The sequence below is a fragment of the Amblyomma americanum genome, chromosome 5 (genome assembly GCF_052857255.1).
Source record: "Amblyomma americanum isolate KBUSLIRL-KWMA chromosome 5, ASM5285725v1, whole genome shotgun sequence".
Taxonomy (NCBI): domain Eukaryota; kingdom Metazoa; phylum Arthropoda; class Arachnida; order Ixodida; family Ixodidae; genus Amblyomma; species Amblyomma americanum.
The window spans coordinates 118,069,701-118,097,692 of NC_135501.1; the positions used below are offsets into that span (position 1 = coordinate 118,069,701).

Genomic DNA, 27,992 nt, shown 5'->3' on the forward strand with positions numbered 1-27,992 from the left:
TCCAGCCTAGACCATTTATTGTCCAGTGGAGTCTTCGCGGAACATTCTTGGAATGTCAACATCAAACAACAACACGTAGTATATCCTTGGCTACTTGGAAGTGCGACAAGGGGAGCACGGGGAAGGGAAACCGGGGAGAAGGAGGTGCCTAACTAGCACAAGGGAAACATGTACTACTTCCTAATTGAACAAGATGTCTTCGTCGTGTGCATCCTCTAGGATGTTGGGAGCATGTTCAAAAGCCTCCATGGCCATTCCCATCTCGGCATTGTGTTTGGCCAGCTCGGCTTCCTTGCGCGCCTTGATCTGCTTCTTCTTTTCTTGGATTTTCTTCAGCCTGCCCACCACCCAAGGGTTGAGTCACAATGAACAAAATAAAAAAAACAAACGTCAGTTTTCATCACACCATGCGTGCTGAAGCATGATGTCGAATGTTTTAAGACAAGCAAAACAACAGTCTGGGCACATGCTGAGACAACTTGGAGTTGCATTTCAGAAAAAATTTTACAAGCGAAGCCTGGGGTCAGAATCACCTCACTTTCATAATACAAGTCAAACAGCTGCTTCCACTGTAACACGAAATGAGAGTATTTCATTGCCACAATGAGGTCACACAACAGCTGGGGCTGTTTAATGAGAAGCTCATCAACAAATCTCACAACGAGATCGAGTTCTATAAGAACGAGAACTGTCTCAAGACCTGAGCACGTTTCTCTTCTGCGATGACATCTTTTGCATGACATGCTTTTGTCCAGTGAAGTATGCGCTCTAGTTTCTTCGCAGTAAAGCATGAGGAAAATACTACACATTTTCTGAGCTCCTCTTCTGGACAGCAATGTATTCGATGGTTAGCATCTACAAATAGCGTGACTGAATGCCTAGCTGGTGCTTGTCATGGCCATGTTTTTCATGACACCCTTATAGACTTGCATGCAAGACATCACCCATCGACTCCTAGGAAAACCTGTCAACACTAGAAACTAGTTCCTTGACTTTGAACATAGCGACCGAATTCCACATAAAACCCTTCGTGAAGTGCAAGCTTCGCTGTTACATCAGGCAAATACATAGAAAGGCGTAAGTACATTAGAAGCACATGTGTACAGTTTATGTACGGTCCCCAATACCAGCACCTCTTGCTGCTTTATTTCTATGCTTATGCTAAATGCAGCAACCTGAAGTACTGAGAACAGCCACACTCACTTGTCATGCGAGTTTCCTTTCATTTTTCAGTGCTGACCATTTTAGGATAAGTTTGTTCATCACATTTGAATGCATGGAATACTGTATTTGCTATTTGATTCCATTTCGATGCACTAGCATCCTCACTGGGCCACAAAGCCATGCATTAGTACATGAGACTGCACATACACGGGCTCGCCTTTACATCCTGTAAGTAGTATTAGTTATGTTTATAATAATTATTTAGACGACAGTCGAGCACACTCATAACTAACATCAGCTCAATACGAAAAAAATGATGCAACTTTCACAATGTAGTACATCAAGGCTATGGCGATGAATCTTTGAATGAACATTCACGGACACATTGTTTGATTACAGTGAACACTTGGGCACCAGGAGCTCACATGGAAGGGCACGCCACACGGTCCTTATCACAGTCTTACGCGAGCATCAATACTACTCCAGCCTTTCAAGCAACGATTGTGAAAAGGGAGCGAATTAGGGGAAGAAATGACAAAAAGAAATTCTGTCGCTGGTGCATATCACCTCGAATTTCACGCACAGGAGGTCAACGTCAGGCTTGCTGGCTTCGAGAACTGACCTCGTGGCAGAGAAGTGGCACATTCGTGGGTTGTCAACGATAGCTGTATTTTCCCTCGAATGACAGACCCCGCATATCTTCTTAAGGCGGATCATCAAAACAGATCTTATCCCACCTGAACAGAGCTACACAAAGAAATGCAACCTTATACTACACTAGACAGAGTTCTTATGTTGCGTGAGCTATCGCCTGCACCGCACACACTGATCCTCAATTCATTCCAAGCCAGACTAAGCGTCACAAGATGAAAAAGCTCGAATGCCTACTCGGCCAAACCTGCACAATTGTATGGCTCATGGTGAGGAGCAGATAAGGCAGTTATAACCCCACAGACATTAGCACTGCACAGAGGCCTCCCAAACAGTTTCTTTTGCACCACATCCGTACTAATCTCATTCTGTGCCTTTGGCTTTATTTAACCCAAAAATTGATTCTAGCTAAGAGTAAAGCCTGTTTTCTCTGAGCGAAAATTGGTTGCGACCACAGTATCGGCACACAATGTATGATCTTCCATGAAAGGCTGTTAGTTCCAACTGGTTAGCTCCAACCGAGCCAACTGATGTCAAAACTTGACCCGGCTAACGGTGACCCGACCCACAGGTACTGCGCAGTCTGCACCACTATAGTCCACCTTGCCGTTGTCATCAATACTGTGACCAATCCACTTACTGTGAACATGAGGATACGATGATCCACGACTGGCAGTCGTGTCTATTAAAAGCGGGCTCGACTGTATCACCAGGCTTAGTAATCCCATGCCACAGCAGCGCATTTTGGCACGTTCCTTTTTTGTTACTCATAACAAGCTAATGTACAAACAAAGACATATTACGAAACGACCAAGATCTCAAAACACCAAAACTGTCACAAAGCCCTGCTCCTATTGGTCACCACAGACTGGTGGACAGATCGACAAATAGGAGCAGGGCTAACTGATTCAATTGGGACAGGTTAGTGATTCGATTGTTCCATAATTCGCCCCTTGTTCACTCCATTCAAGTGTACTGATGCAGAACTGCAGTGCAGCAACATCTCGAGTGGAACTGCGCAATGTTTTGCAAAATGCCACTCTTGGCGTAAAAACTGCATTAAATTTACATCTGACTGACTTATTTTGCTTCTTTTCCGCTGCACCAATGCCCAAAAGACCATTGTTTAGTGATAAATGCAGCCATAGTGCTGGCTTCCACACCATTCCTTCTTAATCGACACAAACAGCTGCTTCCGCCCCTGCAGCTTACCTAAGCTGTGCAGCTGCCTAAATATTGGTAGGAGCCCTTGATAAAAAACCACCATTACTGCACCAATGTTGTTTGGGTGTTTCCTTATAGTTCACAGACAGTGTTGTTTAACCGCTAGTGCAGCAGTGGGACACGTGTCCCATTCATTTAAAGTGTCGGCAAACGAAAAATGGTGCACCTGCATATCACATTCGCAGACAGTGTTGCTTAACCGCTAGTGCAGCAGTGGGACACATGTCCCATTCGTTTCAAGTGTCGGCAAACGAAAAATGGTGCACCTGCATATCATATTTTTACTTGCAGGATACCCTCACACCAGCAAACCATTTAGTAAGCTTCTTCTAATAGGCCTGCTTTGTGTTCTGTTTGTTTATAAAAGAGCGGGTGTACAGTTCTACGAACTCAATCTTGGCAGCACAAAAAATTGGAGGGTGCTTAAGCTTCGCCTTTAAGAGTGGAATGTGACAGTGTGTTGCAGCGCTGGCAGGGTATTACTCATGTATGCATCAGTACAGAAAGGCACTTTACAAAGTCAAAGACCACAACGCATTCACTAGGTCCAATTTCATTCCGTTGAACCAACGAGCCTTCGTAGCATGTGCGATGTGTGTTCGCCTCGCAATCTGAAAGACCTGGGTTCGATTCCCTGTATCTCCACAAATTTTTATTTTTTTGAGGCTCTCGTGTTACAATGCCAACAACGGCAACGGCAAAGCCAACATCGGCTTTTCTGCGACACGAGCTCCTTAACGCTGCCACATTAAAATTTTGTGCGAAAGCACTTCTAGCTGCGCTCCCCAGGTTTCAGCGGTGTGTTTCTGTGTGAAGCCTCTAGGTAGTAAGTGTAACTGGCTCACTGGGTCAGTGGACAGCTCAATCACACTGCAAGTAGGCGGTGGCATGCACCTACAGATTGAGCCAGTTATGTGCTTTTTCTTTTCTCAAAACCAGCAGAAGGTTTAGACTCTGTTGACTTTAAGGAAAGGAAAGACGCATAACTGGTTCCCTGGATCAGTGGACACTTTAACAGGGCTTTGAGCTATATGGCGATGATGACCACCTGCAAAAAACTGTGCTTTCGCACATTTCGCGCTTAGCAACGCTAAACCGCCAGCCATTCTTTTTTTTTAATTGTTAAGCTTTTGAGACTTTTCGATTGGTAAACTGCCTCACATCGAAGTAAGGATACATGCCACACCTGAGGTCTTTTTACAAAGTCATTTGTGAAAATGCGTACCCCTTTTATCTACAAAACCAGTAGTTGAAGGAACTTGAAAGTGATGTCATTCAATTCCTATAAACCATTTCATTTCATTTTATTTTATTACCCTGAAGGCCCCAGACACATTACAAAGGGGGGGGAGGCATCATCACAACATCACCAAAGTATTGCATTTTGTCATCACATCCTAACAAATAAACATCTAAAAACATACAGTAGCTGTGATGTACATATACATAAGGAACATATGCACAAGATTTTTGGGGGCAAAAGTAGGTGGAAAAGAAACGAGACAACAATAAAGCAAAAAAAACCATCACATTTGTGTCAGTAATTCTGCCCAATCATTTAGATGTGTTACCAAACTATCTCCAAATTTTTCATTCCTCGTGATGCAGACAATATCTACAGGAAAGGCATTCCATTCATTAATGGCAAGATGAAGAAATGATAATCGTAATAAATCTGTTCTAGCAAATGGAGGCTCCACTTTATAATTATAGTCAATACGAGGAAAAATACGAGTGGCAGTTAATTTTCTCAGTGGTGTCAACAGAAGGGTTATGGCAAAGCTTGTGGAAAAACATTAAACGATGAAATTTGCGCCTTGTTTCCAACAGCTGAAGACTTAAGGCGCACTTAATCATTGAAATGCTGGAATACGTGGAATAGTTACGCGAGATAAAGCGTGCAGCTTTGTTTTTCAGTGCTTCTAATTTGGATATTACGCAGGATTGATAAGGGTTCCAGATTAGAAAGGCATATTCGTGTTTTGGGCGTATAACAGCGTTATAAACAAGCAGTTTAGTTTCTTTGTTACCATGATGCAATAACCGCCGTATGAAACCTAAGGTTTTGAAAGCATTGGCTAATATGTAGTAAATGTGCCCGTTTCAAGATAAGCTAGCTGTAAGGTACACTCCTAGGTATTTGTGACTTCGTGAGCTCTCAACAGCTGCACCATTAATAGTATAAGTGTAGTGCAACTCCTGATTCCGTGTAGTGAAACGAACAAGTTTAATTTTTTTAACATTAACAGTCATCTGCCAGTTAGAGCACCATTTAGTTAGAGTCTCGAACAGTCGCTAAGGCTTTTTACAGAGCGATAAATCACGGAGTCATCAGCCAACAGTCTTAGTGAAGAGTAAATATTAAGACAGACATCGTTAATGTAAAGAAGAAATAATGTAGGCCCTAAGGCGGAACCCTAGGGAAAACCGGATTTTATGGCCCAAAATGTTGAATGAGCATTCTCTATTTTAACGGCCTGTTGTCTATTATTTAAGTATTCTTCGACCCAGTTAACCATGGTGCTATCAATGTTATTTTGCCTCATTTTAAGTATTAGTCATCTGTGTGCCACACGGTCAAAGGCTTTCTCAAAGTCAATAAATAAGGCGTCAATCTGTTTTAAATTGTGTAGCCTGCAGTGGATATCAATGGTTATTTCAAATAGCTGAGTGTTGCATGACCAGCCACGCTGAAATCCATGCCGATTAGCAAAAGGCAAAAAGAAATACCCCACATCCTGCTCTTATCATCCCATTATGTGATAATTCGTTATTATCAGCTACCACATGTTATCACGTTTTGCACATCGTTTATGTCTTGTAGAAGTACCGCATTTACGTGAATACAGCATGGCTACAAAAATAGAGAGAGTTTGGTTCCACGTCAAAAATCAAAGCTTTACATGATAACGACATCGTCTTCTGTGGCTCCCGCGTCATTAAAGAGGCAGTAGTTAAGAAACACGCGAAACAAAGTCAAGTGCGGCCAAAGTGCCTACGCAGTCCCGCCGTGCCTCCACTTCGTGCCGCTGGTTTCCCGTGCTTTGCGCTGCCGTGCTACAAACGCCCACCCTTTACTTCCCTTTTCAACCCCTCACTGCACTTTTATTGGCTTTCCTTTCTCAGCGACCCGTGCTGCCTTCTTTCTACGTTTATTGCCAGTTTTACTTTTTTTGCGCGTGCCGCGCGCTTTACCCCACAACTTCCGAAAAGTTGGCTTCTCGAGGCTTTCAAGCTTGGTGGTGAAGCCACATCAACGAGCGCATTCGGTACCTGCCTCTCGACCCTACACATCGCGCGAGCCGCGATGTCGTCATTATGCCGGAAATACATCGCCACGGCCAGACGCTCTTTGCTATAGACGTTTGCTCGAAAAAAAAATCTTCACTATAAATGAAAAAAAAAATGTACAGTCGTCTATAGAAAGCGAAATGGGACAGCAGCTTCATTTTACTATGCCCGAGTTTTTACTATAACCAAGCTTACTGTAGCGGGGTTCTAGTGTACAGGGTTAATCCCGATTTCCAAGTGCAGCATTTCTGATGGCATGTAAATTACAGAGACTATCTGCATGTGGTTTTTTGGCAAAAACTTCTGCACTCCCTCATAGTACTTCATTCTGCATAGTAATTAATCGAGCCAGACCAAGCTAACGGCTCAAAATATCCAGCAAGTTTACATTATGAATTACGGAACCACAGACACTCAATAAATTATAAATGATTTCAAATTAACTGTCAAATTGTCAATGTTTTACTGTTTCTTTTTCTTATCATTAATAACTTTGCCACGTACACAGTATCATTCCAATGCAAAACACTTCTCCGTCTGGATTAGCTTGCACGTTGCAAAAGTATTATTTCACCATTACAGCATCTATTAATCACAAAATAGCCTTGAAGCATGGCATCGTCGGTGCAGATAGCACTATATAAAAAGACGCCAGTAAGACATCCGAACAGCACCTCTGTTCAGACCTCTCACTTCAAAACCATGCTTTTGGTACTTATTCTCTGGTTAAGCCACACTATCAACTATTAACTTTTAATTAAAAACACTGCCTGAGACATAGTACTACGTGGCATCTGCAAGTTCCCATGCTGTGCCTTCCACATTATGCACTGACAAAATCAATTTTCTTGAAGGCACAGTTTTGGGTAGAAGCTGGGCTTCACCCAATATTGAAGAAGCATGGTCGGGGCGCAAGAATTTAGTAAAATAGAGAGTTTTACCTCGAAACGAAGGGCCCTATATACACTGGTCTGAGTAGGACAGTCCCGGCTAGGCAAAGAATATCCTGGGATGCTTACCCGCCCTGTCAGTTTCCCTACTAACTCTACTGCTGCCACCTATAGGCTGAAGCACCTCATCGGTGACTGACAAAGACAAGCAATGGTCATGTGCAGCAAAATATTCCCATTGTGGGCACTTAATGCAAGCAAGAAACATACAAGCATTTACTGCAGTATCCTAGACAAAGGAACAGTGCCAGTATTGTGAAGCTGAGCAGAGAGCTAAAAGATTTGACTTGCATCGACTTTCTTAATTTACCAAGCAGCTCTGAGAATGCTGAGGTTTATATAGCTTGAAGTGAATTCAGTGGTGTGCAGTCTGCTGTATGGTTCCTGCCAAAGGGTTAGCTCTTGGCATGTTCTCGAATGATCTAGAACAAGACCAACCCTGTCCACGTATTCTTTTGGGACTTGGAAACACAATGGAAGCAAATAAAATGCCATCCAATCAATACTCCTAACCCTTCCACAATTTAATTAGCACAATGTAAGCAAACGCAGGAGATGGTAAGTGCAGTCAGCTCACCTTTACTTGAAGCAGTACCGATTCTACTAACTTAAAACTTTGGTAGCAGAACAGAAACCATCGTTCATATCAGTGAAGCTTAAATGTTCTTTGAAGCACTCTATGTTCACAATGCACTGAAATGCACAAATTCCTCCAGTGCACTGAACAGAACCAAGTAACCCAAATGCCATACTACAAGAAATCTGTCCCTCAAAACTTCTCTTCATGATTTCATCCCTGCTAATTTTGCCAGCTTGAAAATGTGCACTGGATTCAAGCAAGCTCCTGTTTAATACATTGTAGTAAACAAAAAGGAGCTGCACCCACCTGAAGAACTCTTCCCTCTCCCTCTCGTCCAGCTCGGATGTGATGTAGTCCAAAGTACGGTCGATGCGAGGAATGATCACTGAAAAACAACAAGGGATAGGAAAAACGCAGTGAGCCTTCATACCTGCCTAGCCATCAAAAATTCTAAGGGAACTTAAGTCTGCTTACCTAGATGAATGCGAAAGCACTTTTTGATGAAAGGAAAGGGCACTATAGCTCTCATATCTGACATCTCTGCGGGCACCTCAACCGCACCTTAAGTGGGAAGACTGCTTCTGCAGAAAAATTTATTTCTCCACCAAACTTGATGAAATTGCATGCCCTTCACCAGTTCCTCATGCTGATTAAAAAAAATTGATTACTTTTTTGATAGATTAATTCATTCTCAGGATGTAATTAATTAGCTCCTATTGATCACCACAACAAGAGAGAGAAAAGTAAACATAAAAGTTCAAAAATGGCAGATTGTTAGCACTCCTGAAAGAAAATGGAACGCAATGTTGGAGAAAGTTTTGTAATTTTACCATTATTAGTGATTTCAAAGCACAACAAAATTCATGCAACAAACTGTGACTAAGATGCAATTCAGAAATAGATCACTAAAAATATTTTCTGAGCCTTAATTGAAAAATCTGCTCTAACACTGCATGCTCAGATCACCTAGCTACATGCTAAAAAAGAATTATGGTTCTCTCAGCTATACATGCTGAGCTATAGCAGTTAAAAATTTGCTCAGTGACCAAAATTTTCATTCTGAGAAAAATGAGAAAAATAGAGTGCTGTTTATTGAAATAAAATACAGTTATCCATCCAGTAGCCTTGGGAAATTGCTAATAGCCTTCTGGAATGCAGTCGGCTTGCTTACTGGCTACCCACCGTGGTGGCTCAGTTTTTAGGGCGCTCGGCAACTGATCCAGAGTTCCCGGGTTCGAACCCGACCGCGACGGCTGCGTTTTTATGGAGGCAAAACGCTAAAAATCTTGAAAGTCGCGTTGTCGAACGGTTCGGCCGCGTTAGCCACAGCGTCTTCGGTTCCACCCAAGAAAGCTGCTTTGCGCTCCACTGCAGGAGTCGAAGCCATCTGCTGCAGTTTTTCATGCGTCAACGTCAGAAGGTTGCAGCACCGGGGTGTCTCACTGAACGCGACCGCTGTCCCAGGTTTCAGCATCAGCGGCCTCTGTTGCAGTTAGGCCTAATTTGGTCCTGACATGGCAATGTGATTTAGGCAGTAGTATATTCGCGATGCTTGCGGTTTCTGTGGCGCTCTTCTTCTTAAAGTTGTCAATGAGTGGCTTTTTCCTCTTCTTTCAGAAGGCGCACCAACGACGATACACAGACAAGATAGCTCCTGCTTGCGGCCGGCCACAGATGTGCCACCGACTAGCGAATGGCAGCGCACATTGCTAGTTTTTTTTCGTGCCTTTTTTTCTGCAACCAGTAAGCACAAAAGCATAGCAATGGCGCGAAATTGAACACGAAAAGCTGCTCTTTCGAATGAGACCAAGATAGCGGCAATCACCACCAGAAAATGACGGCTTAGTGTCGAGGAAAGAGCACGGTTTTCGCGTCATAATCTGCCCAGAGTGTGTGTGGATCTACGTTTTTTAATCGTATTACAGTCGAAATATTGACTTTGTAGGGAAATTCACAGATTAGTAGAAATACAGCTGCAGATTTTAAAAATTCTATCTCTGAAATCTATTTCTCCTAATTTTTTTCGCCCACAGAAGCAGTCTCCCCCCTTAAAGGATGTAAATGAAGGTGCATATGTCATCGGTCTGAACCCCTCTCGCAAGTTAGCATGTGACTTGACTCCCGCACAAGTACTACACTCGCATAATGCTCACACTCGTGTAATGCTCGCACCCCCCACATTGGCTATCAAAAATTGGTAAATTTCTTTTTCCCCGCATAATCATCGCACCCCCAAAATTACTGCCGCGAGCCGTCTGCTTGTCGTAGCGATCGCCATCTATTGACTGCGGCCACAACTAACTGCCATGGTTTGGCGCGCGTGCTACTAGGCGGCGGTACTGTGCTATCATCCGCTGCCACTGCCGCTACCGCTCATCCACTCACCACCGCTACGCCATTTTGCGAAGGTGTCTCCAGCTCTCCGGTGTCTCGTAGGCCTCGTTTGCCTTGTTTGCATGTTGCACCGTGCTCTTTGTGCCGCTTCGCCATGGGACGCTACGCAAGCTACACAGCTGCTTTTAAGCTAAAAGCTATTGAGTATGCGTTGGAACATGGCAACCGCGCCGCCAGCAGACACTTTAGCGTCAACGAGTTTTGCGTCCGGTATTGGAGACGGCAGCACCAAGACGACTGGTAAGACGCGCCGAGCCTTCCGTGGACCGAAGACTGGGAAATTTCCTGCCGTCGAATCCTCTTTACTGGAATATATCAAGGCTCAACGAGCGGATGGGTGTGCTGTGTCGATTGATTTGATACGGAACCAGGCGCTCGTAATCGCAAGAAAAGAGGGCATCCCGGTGCAAGACTTCCGCGCTAGTAATGGGTGGGCCACACGATTTATGCGGCGCAATGGACTCTCGCTCAGGAGGCGAACGACACTTTGCCAGCGCCTGCCCGCAGCCTATGAAGAGAAAATAGTGGACTTCCATCGATTCGTTATCAGGATCTGGCAGGAAAAAAACTTCTAGCTCTCCCAGATAGCGAACGCGGACCAAACTCCGCTGAATTTCGATATGCCCAGCAGCAGGACAGTCGAACAGACAGGCGCTCGGACTGTGCACGTCAGGACAACAGGTGCCGAAAAACAGAGGTGCACGGTCATGCTAGGCGTGACGGCGGAAGCTCCCATCGTATGTCATTTTCAAGCGGAAGACCCTCCCGAAAGGAAAGCTCCCCCCTGGTATACACGTGCGCGTCCAAGAAAAGGGGTGGATGACCGCGGACCTTATGATGGACTGGGTGAAAACTGTGTGGGGGCGGCGACCGGGAGCGCTTCTTTTTCCGTCGCTCTTCGTGCTTGATAGCTTTCGGGGCCATCTTCAAGAGTCGGTTCGGGCGAAGTTCAAGGAACTGCGCACGGTCCTGGCTGTTATACCCAGCGGCCTCACATCAATGCTACAGCCTCTTGACGTATCTTTGAACAAGCCATTTAAAGATAACGTCCGGAGGCTGTACGCAGAATGGATGGCCGAAGGTGAACATGCTCTGACGCCGGGCGGCAAGATCAAAAGGCCGTCCGTGAAGCTGCTGTGCAGCTGAATATCAGAGGCATGGGGGATGATTGATGTAAACATGGTGGCCAGAAGCTTCAAGAAAACAGGAATTTCGAACGCCCTGGATGCGACCGAGGACCACCTGGTGTGGGACGATGAAGAAACCATCGATTCCAGTGTCGCCACGGACTCTGATGAAGAGTACAATTGCCTGCAGGACGTACGCAACGCGAGTAGTGATGGGGAGGTTGCACGCGGCAAATAAAGTGCTTTAGCAGCTTGAGCTTACGTTCACCCTGTACTTTCATAACGAAGGTAAGTTACGCTTGAAAGTAATGTTTTCGTTATATTTACAATTGCGGACCTGACAATCCTGATCTTGCACCTATTCATCTTTGCAATTAACACTCCGAAACATTTGCTTGAAAATTTTACCCGCATAATTATTGCACCCCCAAACTTCGCGTTGATTTTCAGGGAAAAAAAGTGAGGATTACGCGAGTAAATACGGTAGTTTTCTTTCGCAGATTCATAGATCATGGGGAGTCCTAGTAACACTACTAGCACAGTGGTGCAATGGTTAGGCAATGTGCCAATGACCTGGCAGGTAGCTATTTCCAACACTGCCACCCAGGTGCTCTTCCCAAGCACCTGTAAGGCTCATTTTATCAGCGACAGCTCTTTGGCAGGCTGTATGTCTCTCAACCAATGAGCTGATACGCAGCATCACGGTGGGCAAGCAGCAATTGCATTGCATTGAATTTATCTGCATTAATTTCATTGCCACCTGCCATGGTGGGCAGGTTGCCCACAACTAAGTGGGCAGGTTGCCACCTGCCCACCAAGGGAGGTGGGCCATGTGGTTTCTTGTGACAAAGATGGACAGACAGACTTTTCTCGAGGGACCTCAAATGCTATCACGTTAAAAATGCAGTTTACACCCTGTGAAATTTGACTGAAGAAACGCCACACAATATCACCAATAGCAGTCAACCCAGTATTGTTGGCAAGGTTTTACTTCCACCTCTAGGTTAAATCTATCATGTCCACAATGTTTTGTTTGCATCAGACGTCCCAACAGCAACAACTGGAAGGAGCTACGGCCCGCTGCTACCACAATGAGCCTCCCTAGCGTCTCCCTGCAGCACAAAAATTTGCGACCTTAATAACTTGAACTACTTTCTCAGCTCCATGTAACTGGCACGCAATCGGCACGGCAATATAAAGAGGGAGGGAGAGCGGCACGCAGTGCCTGCACTTGTGTCGCGCCCTAAGCACATGGTGCGATGTTCAGTATGGCTGAAGGCTGGTTCACATGTAAGCGACTGAGCGATTGAATGGCACGTCGCAGTGAAAATTTCCAACTTGTTGAAACCTTGCTGTTCATCGCCGCAGCGCCAGGATTTGCTAGCAATTTTGCTTGCATGTGAAACAGGCTGGAGAAGTAAGCTGTGAGATCTTCGGCAGTGCAATAGAAATGATTTCATCGCAGAGTGGGCTAAGGGGTAGACAGAAGCGTGGTGCCGATAAAGCGATTGCTGCTGTTCCTTCAAAAATTAGCAGGATAACTAGTTGGTTTGGTTTAGTTTAGTTTATGGGGGTTTAACATCCCAAAGCGACTCAGGCTATGAGAGACGCCGTAGTGAAGGGCTCCGGAAATTTCGACCACCTGGGGTTCTTAAACGTGCACTGACATCGCACAGTACACGGGCCTCTGGAATTTCGCCTCCATAGAAATTCAACCGCCGCGGCCAGGATCGAACCCGCGTCTTTCAGGCCAGCAGCCAAGCGCCACAACCACTGAGCCACCGCGGCTGCACAACTAGTTGAGTGATTATGGAAGGCAACATGCTCGAAACAGTGCCTCCGACCAATAAATACAGAGAGTGTGTGAATTTCAAAGTGAAATCGAAAAAGCATAACCGAAGCAGCGGAGTGCCAGCGATCATGGACACAATCCATGCTCCCGCACTGTTCTGCGGAATAAGAGGCAGCGCGCCTCAGAAGCCCCCCCTGGAGCTGCGCAGGAAAGCACACTTGCTGTTCCATGCGGTCACCGAGTGGATTTCAAAACCACACTATAACCAGTATTTTCGTTTCGCACGACTGAGCATTAAGAAGTACAACTTTACAATAAGTCCTATGGGAGAAAAGACCGGTGGCCGGCATAAGCTGAATTGTATCCGGTAATGGCTGGCAGGCCTTAGAGGAATAATAAATTTATATGCCGAAGATGGGTGAAAAATTTATTTGTTTATTTTGAAACACTGCTAGCCTATTTCCAGGCTGTAGCAGGACTGGCGTACAATATGATTATGTACACAAGTGACAAATATGCAGTCCACACATGGAAATACAAATGTAGCATTATCTGTTTGCGATATTTTTGTCTCTTTTCATAACCGTGTTTTGTTAATTTGGGCATTTTCTTCAGTCGCTCAAATCTGAATTAGCAAGCTTTTACAGCTGCTGTAGGTGTAGTTCCTTGGCTTGGCTTGCCTTGGCACCCATGCAGATAGGTGCCAAGCCAAGACAAGCCAATTCAAGAGAGAGAGATGACAAAGAAAAGACATAATAAGCTAGACTTTCAAAATATAAAAATAAAAACAAGGAGAGAAAGGAGAAATGCTGTCGTGGAGAATAAATAGACACAATGGCTCTTACCGACAGTTAACTAAGCCCTAGCCTAGTAGTTTAGCCAGTACTTCTTAAATCCGTCTTTCTCAGCAATAAATGAGTCTTTTGCAACCAAACAAACAACATACCCAGAAAGAGCCTACCAATGAATACAGATTCTAAGAAGTTGTTCTTAGTATCGCTTTCATGTGAGCTTGTTGAGTACTGTCAGTAACAGAATAGAGGAAGTGAAGGCAAACGCACTCACCGTACTCAATGGCATTAACACGCCGGTTGGTGGTCTTGATGACGCTGTCCAGGGTGATGAAGGAGGTCTGCAGCGAGGCCAGCTCCACGAGCAGCTTCACTGCCTCAAAGTAGTTCTTCTTGAGCTTGCCCAGCTTCTGGCCACCACGGGCCAGGCCAGCCAGCTCATTGGCTGTCGAAAAGGAGAGGAAAAGAGTGTCAGAACGGCATCAACACAACCTACTTCCTGGCCAAAGATTTTCATTCAGATCATCCAAAATTCATTTGCAGTTGTGGTTCAAGCACAAATTGTGCATTACGGTATGCCGGCCTACTCAGTGAAAGCTCATTGTTGATGTGTTTTCTGTGTGGGCCTTACACGTATCATGATCATTGGGTCTCATAATGGTACAGGTGATGGATCATATCCTCCATGCTCCGATGCCATTGATGAAAAAGGTATACACTGCGAACTGCTTTGACAACAAATGAGAATTTAAAAGAAGGCATGCTGGTTTACACTGCCTCTGTAAAGGCAAGTGCAATAACAAGCCCAGGAATTGAGCAGGTTAGGTTTCAATGAACATACAATACCCTAGGCATAGAAAGCTGCCCGAAAACAGACAGAAATTCCTCTGTTAGGGCTACTAAGGTGGCAATGAACCATTGTTCACAACTTCAGTACTGCCTCTGTGATCTAGTGAATAATTTACGTCCCCTTCTCATCCTTATATAAACACTTTTCTCCAACTCAAAATATCCCTGCAACCCGTTTTCTTTCCACAAATATGTTGTAGGAGACAGCAAAACAATGAAGTGAAATCTCGTTACTACGAACCTCACATTAATAAATTTTCCAGGATTACGAACTTTTCAAGAATTCCCACCAAAACACCCAAAATTTCAGTATTCACTACTACGAATTTCAAAATACTGAACATTTTCAGAATAATGTGCGTACGTAGTTTATTAGGTCGCCCATATTGAGGGCACCTCATTATTACAAACTTGCCCTGGATTAATGGCACTGAAAACGCTACCGAGGTGCTCAATTTATGGTGCGCGTTACTGCTGATAGTTGTCATCATCGTCAGTCTTGCACCAGAAGCTAGATGCGGGACTGACAGAAAAGAAGACCACGTGACTTCTACGAGGTTTCCTTTTTTAGTTTTCAAACGTCTGATTGTGTGAATGAGGCTTCGCTAAACTCGCTGCTTTGTTTTTCTTTGTGCTTTCACTATCGCGTGTGTTGAAGTCTGCTGCCAGGTTTCACGTGGTGCTGCGACAAGTGCTTGACTATCAGTTGCCGGTGCCCGCGTTAAGAACAAGCAACAACGACAATGAACAGCTCCACCTCCAAGAACAGTCTGCCCACTTAGTTTTGGTATCACTTTTCTGAGCTTCGTGCAAGAATGCAGAGACGGCTTGAGCAGCCAGCATCTACCAGCAAACTTAACCCTGCTAAGCATCGTTTCGGATGCTGACCGGCGCGTCGTTTTCTTCCCCCTTTTTTTTTCTCAATGCTTCGTCACCGCTGCGCCGTTTCCTTCGTTTCCCTCCACATAGTTCCATTCTTCCAATGCGCCGAAACCGCGCAATCATCACATGCCATTAGCTGTTTGTGCAGTGGAGCCTGCACATACACACGACGGTGCCGCTTATGATGGGTGTGGCACGGTAGCGGTACAGCTCCACCGCGTTGCACAATGAAGGATGCGGGAAGCTCTTTCGATTTTGAAGCAGTTCTGCTTCGATGCTCCCGACAGTATGCATTCAATAAAGCGTTGACGGAGATGCAAAAAATAGCCAGTCTTTTGACAAATAAATTCACCGTGGATAATTTGAACATTTTTTCCGGTCCGTTATAGTTTAGTTAAGAAGCTTTTACTACAATAGCTTTGATTTACAAGTATTTCACTATTACAACATAACAAACATTCTTGGCGGTATCGCAAATTTCTTTGTATTGAGATTTCAGTGTAATATGTAATCCATACTTCTCTCTTTCCACCCCTTGATGCCCACCGTGCCATTTTCCTTTCCATAATTTAATGGACTATCCTCAATTTAGTTGCAATTCTTTTTGGTAGCCTGCAAGTTTCGGCTCCATGCAACTGCTGCATATCTTCCTTATCAGGGACATTTTTGCACTGCTATTTTCACGAGTGCCTGTGAAGTGTGCTTCACCCCATTTTTACTTTTTTCACTATTTCTTTGAAACAGTTTGCATCTGTGTGATCACTTAGTGGCTGGTATAGACTGGCGTACCATATATTTCTATGTATAAGATGACTACAAATACAGGCCAATCGCACCAACTCGTAGCCCTTGCCGGCCAAAACAACCCAGACTACGAATGTAAGCCACCGTGCGCAACCCCCTCCCCCTTGCCTCCTCTGCCACTGCAGTGCATTTTGCAGTTTCCCAGGGATGGCATTGCGGTGCACACACAACTCAAAACACTAATTGCTCAACGATGTGATCACAAGGTCGGCAGTCAGGAGCAAATGGAGATCAAAAGCACAAAAAATAACAACGCCTCATCCTGCCTTCTGCACTCGCATGCGGTCTGACTGACTAGCAGTTAATCGATCTGCGAGCGGGCATGTAGTTTCAGATTGTGACGAGACACATGCCCCTGAGATTACCGGAAGTTTGCCCTAGTGCTACCTTCTGTTCATTCGAAGAAGCAACCGTCAGCTGAAGCAGCTTGACACGTGCTTGAAGTAGATTTCCTCTACACCATGAGAACGGCACATTTAGAAATAAAAGCTTGCATGCGGAGGTGGGGATACAATCGTAGTCAAAACCACATGGGATGAAGTCAGAAGGAAAACACACTTCCTGCGTTGTCTCACTACTAAATCAACTTGAAATCATTTCACCAGCTGGAGCCTACTGCAATTTCCCAACTACAGTCCGCATCCGATGTAAAGTCCGCAAGGGCAAATTTTGGCTAAAAAGAGAATTTCCTTGCTTAGACAGTCTGCACCTGATGCGCAGTCTGCAGGGACGAAAGCAGCCACTCTACACTACCGCAGCAGCATTTCCTGGCATATCCAAGTTGACTGCATACCGGAGTTGATTTCGCTATGTTATTTGGCATGGTAACAAGTGTTAGGCACCCACTCCATAGCCACTGGTAGGCTTCTCTGGCTTTGACAAATAATCTGAAAAATAAAATAGCGCATAGTCCTCACATGTAAATAGTCTGCATAATGCAAAAATTCAGCTTTTAAACATGTATAGTCTGCGGACTATAGTTCACAAATTAGTATTACAATACGTTTCCAGCCTCAAACTTCCAGGCTTCTCAGTCACTTAGTCTGCCTAACTATACAGAGGTAAGCTTTCTTCCATGCACCAGAACCCCCCTAAATGTTTGTCCATGGTTGCATGTCAGCTAACCACAGGATGACTTTGCACAGAGCATTTTATACTTTGTAACAAAAAGCGATCTTTGTGGCGAGGATGGCAATGTAAAACTTTGTGGCACATCACACATGCATCTGTGGCTGAGTGTTTTCCTAATGCTGCTTCCTTCACCATCCATGGCATTTTCCATTACGCCATTTGTGTTGTTTAAAAAATAAAGACACGCAATCATTAACTGTTTGTGAGCTGTCCTTTTATAGCAGCCATTGGCTAGGCTCCATAATCAGGCATACCACTCGCATTAATGCACATGCAGAGGTGTCACAGACGTCACAAGTTTTAACTGCAGCATATGCAGCTTGTACCTCAGTTCAACAAGCCAACAAAGCCTGCCTTAACAGTAACGGGGATCGACACCGTGCAGTCACAAGGGGCTTGATAAAAGGGGCTAACCCCATTTTCATAGCTCTGCTTGTAAATATGAAAAAAATACTGTTGAGATTGAGACCCCACAGACTAGCAAAAGCAATGTGTGGAAGCAAATTACGCAATGACTTTGCCTCATTTACAGCACTGTTTCTTTTTTATTTACCCATCCAGCAAGAAATCAATGCTCTTCGAAACCGAATACTAAACCACCTTTCGTACAGCGCTCTGTGCGAAATGTACACGGGAAAAATGTAAGGCAGGCCAAAGGCTTGCAGCAGTAAATTGTTGTGTGTATCAAAAAATAGGCACTTTTTGCCACAAAAACTGCAGCAAAGATCCCTAGGCACGGCACTGATGGTGAGGCATCGGGTTTGTGTGATGCTGCCGATTTTTACCATGAGCAAAAGCATGGCCTGCGATTGTTTCGACGTCTCTAGTGTGGTGCAGTTGGCAGGTACTTCAAGTCTGTCACTGCTAGAAAGGAAGAGTTTAGGTGTTCCCGTACACCCAAAAATATCTCGTGCAAGGCTACAAAAGGCACAGGAACAAGTGTCTGTCTATACCGTGGTGCAGTGAAAGAGAGAAGAGTGCACAATTACGCTGTGCCCGACTGACTGGGACAACCAACTGGAACAGCTGGTGCAACCCCACCACATGCCCTATCAAGGCAGGTGTGTTCAACACAATGTGTGTTATCCTCAAAGGCAGTAATCTTCTGCGATGATGGATAAAACTAGTCAAGGAAAGAGGTGATGCTGTGCCACATTTTCCCCTAGTCAGTCTCTGTCTCTCTTGTTCTTTGTGTCCCATCCGTGCTGTGGTAAGCCAAACATTGCAAAAACATGCGCAGAAGAAAGAAAACAGCAACTCACTGTCAGTGCCCTCCTGGTAGCATTCGAAAATCGGCAGGGTCACACCTGAGAGAGAGGCAAACAGCGCGGACAATATTAGTGGAGGATGAATAAAAGGTGTCATAGCTTTTGTAACAGCTGGAAGGGCATGACAACAGGGAACGAAAGACCAAGGCACGAGGCTGCACTAGCAACCAAAAGCTCTAAGGAAGGTTGACAATATTATTTAGGGCATAGAAAAGAAACAAGAAAAAGCAAATATAAATGTCAAAACGAAGATTTGCTGCATCAATCTTCGGTTCAACATCTCGTGTCTCATGTTTTTCTTTCCGTGTTGTCATGATGCTAATCAACCAACTAGTTCAGTTCCAGCCCTTTATTAAATAAAGGCGTTCTCAAAATGCACAAGCAAGCTGTTGGCTGCAAAACATTTTAACACCAAAGTTGCGAATAAAAAAAAAAAAATTGTTTCCTTGTTTTCACGCCACAGGATGCTACAACTGTCGCTTCGAAGATTTACAATTAAACCCGGATGTAATGAACCTCCATATCGCAAATTCGCCGATATAATGAAGTTTTCTAATTCCTCAATGCAGCCCACATGCAGCGCAGGTATTCGAGACCCCCATGTAACAAACATGTAGCAGCGGTTGACCTTGATATAACGAACACGCTAGGCCGACTAACTGTTAGCTTGTGCTAAGTTACGAAATCTGGCAGAAAAGTTTCCCGATAAAGCACGAACCGATATGAGAGGAACACGAACGCAACGAGCGACTGCAGTTACACAACGCGTCGTGCTCCAGCACCGTCGCCGCATCTGTTGCTTTTGCTTTTGGAATGCTATACCGCGTGGCATTACAACAGTTCATGCTCAGAAGCAGCGAAAAATGATAGGGCACAGTAAAAACAAAACAGCATGAGCAGCACGCGCCCATCACAGTCGCGCAGTTGTTCGCGTAATTCTGGCACCGGTAGCTCTCTCGCATCGGGACACCAGAGCGAGAACGGCAGAGAGTCCGTTTCCTGGGGCAACCGCGGCAGCCAAAACTAAAGAGGGAACATGCCGGTAGAAGCATGTGCCTCCGCGCTAGTCTACAGTGGCAGCACGACTGCGCGCGCCCTCCTCTAGCTCGGTTGCGGTGCCCCTGCCTCTCCCCCTCTCCCCACCCCACTCGTAGCGGCGTTGCACAAGCCGTGGCAGAGGTGGCGGTAGTTGCCGCAGCAGTCGCGCTATCAGCACAACTGCGAAATGTTTCCGACTGTTTATATGACTCCGAGTAATGGTTTTCTGTAAACATCTTCACGGTGATTTTACTTACATATATTTCTTATTTCGATTTCTGTTCTGCATTGCCCTTTCGGGTCTTCACACAAAAAACTGCATGCAACGAAAAATCCCAAACTTCTTCAACTTTGCTACATCCAGGTCTAACTGTATTTCATAGTACGAAGAATGAGGTATGCCTATAGGTGCCAAATTCTCAAGACTAAAAAAAATATACTTTATGAAACAATCCAAAAAACAAAAACAGCTCAAAGAAGTGAAGTGGTCGATAGTGAACTCTACAATGTGCAGTATGCTTATAAATTACATTAAAAACATAGGGGAGAGTTCAAACTTAAATTGCTACACATCCTCACTGCTCACTGCCATAATTTTGCTATGGAAAGCTCAGTTATGCACCTGTAGCTATCGGTGTGACACACCTATCACACTGGCGCCTTCAGTTTGCAATAAGTATATTCAGCACCAAGCTCCTCAAGAGAGACAGAATGTCAATGGGCTAGAACCAAAAACGAGCACAAAATGGGGCACATGCCACTGCTTAAGCAATCACATCACGAGACGCAGGCAACAGCAAGAAGAAGAATGCACATCAGGACAGAAACGTCACGTTATGGAGGCCCTAGTTCCTGTAAGCCGGTGATGACATTGATTAATAATGACCACCTTTCAATGCACTGCACACTTGAACTGCTGAAGTATGGAGTAAGAGCAGAGAAAACAAATGGCAAAATTCTTGCTGTCCACATTTGCGACAGACACTGTTGTGAAATTGAATATGCTCGTAATAGTGAAGTCTTTGTAAAAAAGGGACCTCATGTCTATTAGAGGAGACTATGCCACCGCTTGCCCCGACCCCACCTTTGCTTTCAATGTTTGCACAGTTTGGGTGCTTTTGTTATAGACTGTAAAACTAAGTGAGTTCCCTCCAGTCGTGTTGCAAATCATATTGAGCATGCCAGTACTGTTGGGCGAGTTTACACACATACTGTACTAAAATTCGTGATAACAGGGAAGCCAAGACAGTGGAGAAACATGACAGACGTTCACGTTGGCGTAATACCGACTGGCAGTTTATGTCTTGATTGTGCAGAATAAGTATCTGTGGTCAAGTGATAAACATCCAGAAAACCTGTACAGCCACACACACACACCACACAAAACCAAGAAGTACGCAATAGAGTAGCACTTTTTTAAATTTCTTTTCCGTTTGCACTATGAAGCCCTGATATTCCAGCCCAGGAGTCCCCCACACTTTTTCATCTGCAAGGCTTCTAGCAACATTCGTTATTTGGTCTTATGCATCCTACAATGAAGATGTATGTACCAGAAATCCAAATGTCAATTACTGATTCTCATACAACCTATCACACATGTGATACCACCTATAACACAATGCATGTCAAACCACAGGACAGTGGAATGGAATAAACTAGCTTATGCAGCTGACAACCCGTTGGCCATGTTTCTTCTCACAATTCTGCTTTTTTCAACCACACACATCATGCCAGAGTGGAACTTTTATGCCAGCCCGTTCTCCCACTTTTTTCGGATCACAGATTACTGTGCGAACATACAGGATAGCTGCAAAGTTCTTGGTCTAGTGTGTTGCATGTGGCTTAGCGGTTTTCTGAATGTTTGGCACGCGGCTAAAAATAGGTATTCACTCTGAGCAAACAAAAGATCAACTGGATGTTGTTAGTAAGCCAATGCGTGCATTTTCATGTTTTTTGGGGGTCTCAATATCAATTTTTTAGTACCTTTTTGTAGCAAATATGAGAAAAGGAACAGCATAGTAACTGCATCACCCTTGGCAGACACTTCAACCACCCTGTGAGGAAAGAGCTGAAGGACAGTGGAAGAAGGATTTTTTTTTTAAATGCGCTGCCATTGCACAGCTGACAGGCGCTTTTTCATTTCACCCATGCCAAAATGTGGCTTCTGGGGCCTGGATCTCATCTGCACCCATGAGCTCAGCAACCAAATTCTGTAACCACTGGGCCATTGCAGCGGATTTATCTGATGAATATTAACAAAATAATAACAAACGAACCGTAAAACCTGGATAAATTAATGCTCGTTAATCCAGAACACCAGATATTGCATGGATTGTCTAGAGTCCCATAATTTTTAATGCAAGCTTTGCCAGATAATTAGATATAAGTCTGGTCTGGCTCAGTTAGTTTAAAGATCTGGGGTGCCAAGTGCACTGCAAACACAGAAGCAGCTTGGTTTGATGCAAAAAAGACGAACTGCGCAACAAGAACACGGACGAAAGGGAGGCAGACACACACTAACGCGTTAGTGTGTGTCTGCCTCCCTTTCGTCCGTGTTCTTGTTGCGCAGTTCGTCTTTTTTGCATTATGATCAACCAACTAGCCCGACAAGTCCTGTTGGTTTGATGGATAATGCAGTGTAATACTGCTTATAATAGTCGCACAAGCCTGCATAAAGCAGCGCAACGCTTAATCGGAATCTTCAATGCTCCATGCTGGCACGGAACAAAGACATGACACGAGTGTGAACAGCTAATGATCTCTCATGTCCAGGGGGAAAAAAAAACAAGAACAGCATTGGCCAGTTAACCAACACACACTATGCCCTCATGAAACTGCAGAAAACAGGAAAATTATGAAAGGTTACCAAAATGCAGCAGCATGTAAATAATCTCGGTAAAGTTAAGTACAAGCACTGTAAATCACGAAATGCAGCAGGAAAGGTTTTCAACAACACATAATAAGCTGCTGATAAAACTAAGCATTTAGGCCGATTGGCATACAAAAAAAAAGCAGACAAGAGGTTTTTTTTAATCGTGCGACTGCAAAGCCCTCACAGGTTCTGTATAGGGTATACAAGCTGAGAAATAAGACCTGCTGCTTTGCTGCTAGGCACAGTACATCTCCAAGATACTGGGCTTCTTGAACCCACCCTCGCTCCCTCAAAAGAGGGGGAAGAAAAAAGGCTAAAGCCTAACCACAATCGACAAATTCAAATTTTTTGTTAAAAGTCCCGCAAAATCAAGATCAACAGATGAGTTAATCTTTACTGCTGCTGCATATTCAATAAAGCATGGCAGCAAAGAGGCTGAACGGCATTAGCCAAAGCATTTGCCAACACCAAGGACCACTTGGGGTGGAGTCCCACAACGCACCGGCCACGTTGTCCTTGCGCGAGCGAACCTTGACCTGTGCCCGCGTCACATTCTGCAGCACCACCTGGTTGAAGTCACCACTGGTGAACTTCGCCTCGGCCAGAGAGAAGGCCGCCTCCTTCATCAGGTCACCCATCAGAGACTTGGTCTGCACTCCAAGAGCCCACAGAAAAAGATGAGAGAGTAGCAAAAAATTCATGGACACTAGAATGAATGGAATTTCATGCCACAAGACATGCCAAATAGAACAACAAACACATCACAGCACAAGAAAGCAAGTATACCACCAGCTCTCTGCATGCTACAGCACTGCATTGATCTATTTTCCAAGATGATGACTGTCTCAATATTTTTTCATTCTTTTGAGTCCAGCCTTCGCTAAAGGAGTATAGACGCCTAATTTTGGTAGCATGTGTTCTTTATAGTCATGAGTAAGACATTACTACACAATGAACGCCATGTGGTATTTACCCATGACCGGTTAACAATTTATAACCAAACCTTTCTCTCAAGATCTTTCAGTTTCAGCAGCTCTGTGATGCCAAAGTTCTATGTAAGCCAATGAGGCATGCAAAAACTGCAATATAATTGCCACTTCTTCACTCGTTGTCATTCCAGCTACTGAGGTAGGCTGGCTTTAGCTTTGCAGTGAATTAAAATGACAAAGCAGCGTTTATATCAGTTTTATTCATGCCTTGCGTGACCTATACGCAACTTTGACGTCACAGCCACCATTCGGCTGTTGAAACCAAAACAGCACAAGAGAGAAATTCAATTGCAAATTATTTAGCGGTCATCCTAATCCTTATGTATCATTACAAAAAAGCAAACGCACCCACAAATTGGGTGTCTACACTCGTTTAACATGAAACATGAATTCATAAATATATATGTCAATTAGGGCAGCTTATATTACCTCTCTGCCAAGAAGCACTGAACACTGAAGTGCTTCAGTAAATACATCATAAAGTATGAAGATCATTAAACTGCTAGCACAATTATTAATATTGGTATAGAAAGTGACAGCAGGAGACACTTTGAAAAAATATGCTTTGCCATACTGTCAATGTAGACCCAGTGGTGCTCTATGACGTAAAAGAAAATTCTTTGATTTAGGTACAAAATTTCATATTTCAGCCTATTTTTCCAATGCAACAGCTTGAACACAATAAAACTGAAAAAGTGACAAAATTTCAGTTGTTATACTCCCCTGAAACCTTGGTTTCCTCCGAATGGAACACGACTGTGTAAAACCCAGCATCATTCAGGAATGCAACTCGGGACGCAGTGCCTGAGGCTTTCACGATGCACTGAGTAACTCGCGTACACAGGACTTTACTGCATATATCTGTCTCAGACTGCATGCAAAGATGGCAGTGAATGAGAGTTTCTTTGATAACACCACAGTCCGAGGACTCTGGTAATACTATACACTACATGCGTAAGGCCCCTAAATTTCTACATCGATAAATTTTTAATTCAGCTAGTTCAGAACAAAGGATCTGTGATATTTTACAGGAAACATCAAATAATGCTTCAGAATGCATCTCACATTAAATTCGGAGCCAAGCTTTGGATATAGTGTGAATTGTTTTCCATTTTGTTTTTTCAGCTCTGCAAGATGGCTAAAGCAAGCTTCGTCACACGGCTGGCGAGCCACAAGGAGAAGCCAGCTTTTCAATAATTTGGGGGCGAAGCACGGAATACAAAGAAGGTGGCTCTGGACAAGGAAAGAAGGCGGATCGAGTCATCGAGAAAAAAAAGGCACTAAAAGTTGACTGTAGTAAGGAAAGAAGGTGAAACGGGCTAAGGACTGGACAGCTCGAAACATCAGCGGCAACAAGCAGCTGCCAGCGGCTGCATGCATTAACATATGGGAGGTTGTGTTTTGCTCCATTGTGTCACAAGCATCTAAAGCATTTCTCCTTAAATAACGTTGACATATCATTGCTTCCATGCCTCAGTGTGCAATTTATTTTTTTTTATTTTTACGGGGAAGTCGGCATGAACAGTTTGAGATTGCATTATACAACCGTAATAACATTCCTTATACAGTCATCGTTTGGCCTCAAACTCTCCCCACACTTTATATTTGGCAGATAACAACAATAACATAAAAAAAGGAGAAAGTGACTGCTAAGGCAATTCCGCGAAAATGTCTAAGTCCACGACTTTACACAGAATTGCGGGGAACTAAGGTCCTCACGCATGAGTTAGTCTGCAAGTGCTGCGGGGAACTAAGTGCCTCACGCATGAGTTAGTCTGCAAGTGCACTTGATGAAGAGGAAGGCTATCATCACCTATGTATAAAACAATGCAGACGACTCAAAAACACAGCACAAAAAAAGCATGGGCCAAAAAGACATCCAGGACCAGCAATCACTATATTGAAACGTCACCTAAACAGCTACACTCTATTCTCCTCTCAGTTACATTTCTCCGAAAGTGGGCCTTTCAGCAAATGACCTTCATCAGCCAACCAAGCTTCTGCTACACAGCAAGACTAAATGGCTCTGGATTACTTCCAAATATCTTGTATTAGTTTGCATGCAATGAAAAAAACACTGACCTCCCAACAAAGATATCTTGAAATTTCAGGCTCAAGACCGAAAATGTTTTCTCACTCAGAATGGCCAGTGGTATTTCAATGAAAGCTTTGGGGCAGATAAAAGATCACTCTGAAGCAGCTTCCCTTAGTTTTGCTGCTGGAACTCAAAGCTGCGAAATGGAGCATAAGTGCAAGCAAATGACCAATGACAGCCTTGACCAAACGCAGGAAAAGAGCAACACCTCATGGAATGCAATATTTTAAAACAGTAATAGTATAATTTGCACCTATCCTGCAGTAGAATGGGAAAGAACGTTCAAACCATTGAGTAAAATACCATCAAAGGTGCCAAAGCAGTGTTGCCGCAATGCTCAGTTGGCATTTCCCCCTTCTCAAAACAATATTTCCAATTTTTTGCACAAATTTTTTTTTATACAAATAATAATTTGAGCGTGATGGTTTATGGTTGATGAGGGCTTAACATCCCAAAGCAACTCAGGATACGAGAGACACCATAGTAATTTGAGAGTGAGTAGCAGCAAAGAAAACAAATAACTAGATAAATACACAGCCCACAAGCAATTAAGCACTCCTTTGGAGCCCACATACTCCACTCTAAATCTGAAGAGCCACCATTATTTCAAGTCGAAACTTCAGCGTACAGTTATTCAAATAGTCTTCATTCAAGGGTACCCATACTAAATTTCGTGGCGACTACGTTGGTATTGCAAATGTTAATACTACAAGAATGAACTAAATTATCATGACAGCAATGTTTTTGATAATTTTGCGTGATTCAGACCTTTGCTGCCGACCATAAATATACAAAAACAGAGGAAAATTTCCAATGAAGCAGTAGAACGAAACATGGTTTTCGTACCTTTTATTTTGATGAAAGCTGCGCAGACAAAAACCATTTCCAGCTAGTCCTGTATAATTTATGCACAACTAGATGTGCTTTCTTGTTATGGTACAGTTAACACAGCATCTCTCCAAGCGAGCCCATGGTCCTTGAGTGACATGCGCAGAACAGCCACCACAAAAATGACATGCGTGCATACTAACTTCTCTTCTTAATTTTCAAATGAGTAATTACTGTGAAAATTGTATACATTCGGCGTTTGACTGCAGCTAATTAAACAACATTTTTTTCCACCTTGGTTAGTTCAGGGAGCATCGGGATGTCTTCGACGTTCCTGCTTTATGAGGTCTAAGTCCAGATCTCACCGAGGCCGACGGTATAAAACGAGAGATCTCAGCTGGCAAAAATACAGCGGCATATATTTTCATTCCACGAATATTCTAGACACTACAGCGCCGCTAATGCTATGGAGCCAAGTACAACGACCGACCGCACCTTCTCGGAGATTACAGCTTGCACGGTTTTGATTTGCCTGAGAGCAGCCACCAAAACGACAGTTTGAATTTCCCTCGTCCCCTTTGCATTTCTAGCTTATCCAAAATATGAGAAATTTCCCGCGATTCGGCAGCACTCAGCTGCTGCCCAAAACACAAGAGCTTGGAAGCCGAGCTCATCAGGTCGACGGTCCGAGCTGGCACAGAGCGATGACGCCGAAGGATTTCGACAAACAAAGTTGCCACCGCTGCTGGAACCTTATAAAACGACTACAGAACCACATCGGCAATCTAGCACAGGATATACGTGACAAAACTGCACCACCAGAGCAGGCATACAGCTACGCACCTCAACGATTTTCTTCAGTATGGCTCTGAACCTCATCTGCAAAGCGTCGGCTTTCTTCTTCAGAAGGCTGTGACCTTTCTGGGCGCCTTTGAGTCGTAGCCGCATGAGAGTCATAGCCCTGAAACGACATTACATAAATATCAAACAGAGCTCCAAAAGCGAAAGCCCACCCCGTTTCCGAAACAGAAAGCATTTGCATGTCAATCCGCGGCACCATCGACCGCAGATCGTCGAAGAATACAGCAAAACCCACAGAGCTAGAGAAATGTACTCACATACGTGACGGAAAAATGGGTATCCTGTCTCTCCCACTCATTTTTCCACGTAAATGCTGGCCCTGTGGTCCTCAGGTTAACAAAAAATTATTACTGGAAACGGCTACACCTCCGACAAGACCGGAGATCATGCGCCCCGACAGGCAGCAGCAAC

The 27,992-nt window shown here is 44.2% G+C and overlaps 1 protein-coding gene across 2 annotated transcripts; it reads right to left on the reverse strand.

The window, feature by feature from the left end:
* LOC144132621 (V-type proton ATPase subunit D 1-like) lies at positions 1 to 27,980 on the reverse strand. Of its 2 annotated transcripts, none has more exons than XM_077665152.1 (7): positions 27,839 to 27,980; positions 27,564 to 27,681; positions 23,311 to 23,458; positions 18,893 to 18,937; positions 14,239 to 14,409; positions 8,167 to 8,245; positions 1 to 337 (listed from the first exon to the last, which is right to left on the reverse strand). In XM_077665152.1, exons 1-7 carry the CDS (start codon positions 27,877 to 27,879, stop codon positions 181 to 183), a joined length of 759 nt encoding a protein of 252 aa, XP_077521278.1. In that variant the 5' UTR covers positions 27,880 to 27,980; the 3' UTR covers positions 1 to 180. The 2 variants fall into 2 exon arrangements, with proteins under 2 accessions (XP_077521278.1, XP_077521279.1); XM_077665153.1 differs by having other exon boundaries at positions 23,311 to 25,511; positions 25,556 to 27,681; positions 27,839 to 27,979.
* Positions 27,981 to 27,992: the final 12 nt, after the last annotated feature.

Excerpts from the sequence above, each read along its gene's own strand:
- LOC144132621 (XM_077665152.1), bottom strand. The coding sequence starts at position 27,879 with ATGAGTGGGAGAGACAGGATACCCATTTTTCCGTCACGTAT. Across the intron at positions 23,459-27,563 it reads TACTGAAGAAAATCGTTGAG|ACCAAGTCTCTGATGGGTGA; the intron begins GTGCGTAGCTGT and ends CTTGGAGTGCAG. Across the intron at positions 14,410-18,892 it reads CTACCAGGAGGGCACTGACA|CCAATGAGCTGGCTGGCCTG; the intron begins GTGAGTTGCTGT and ends CCTTTTCGACAG.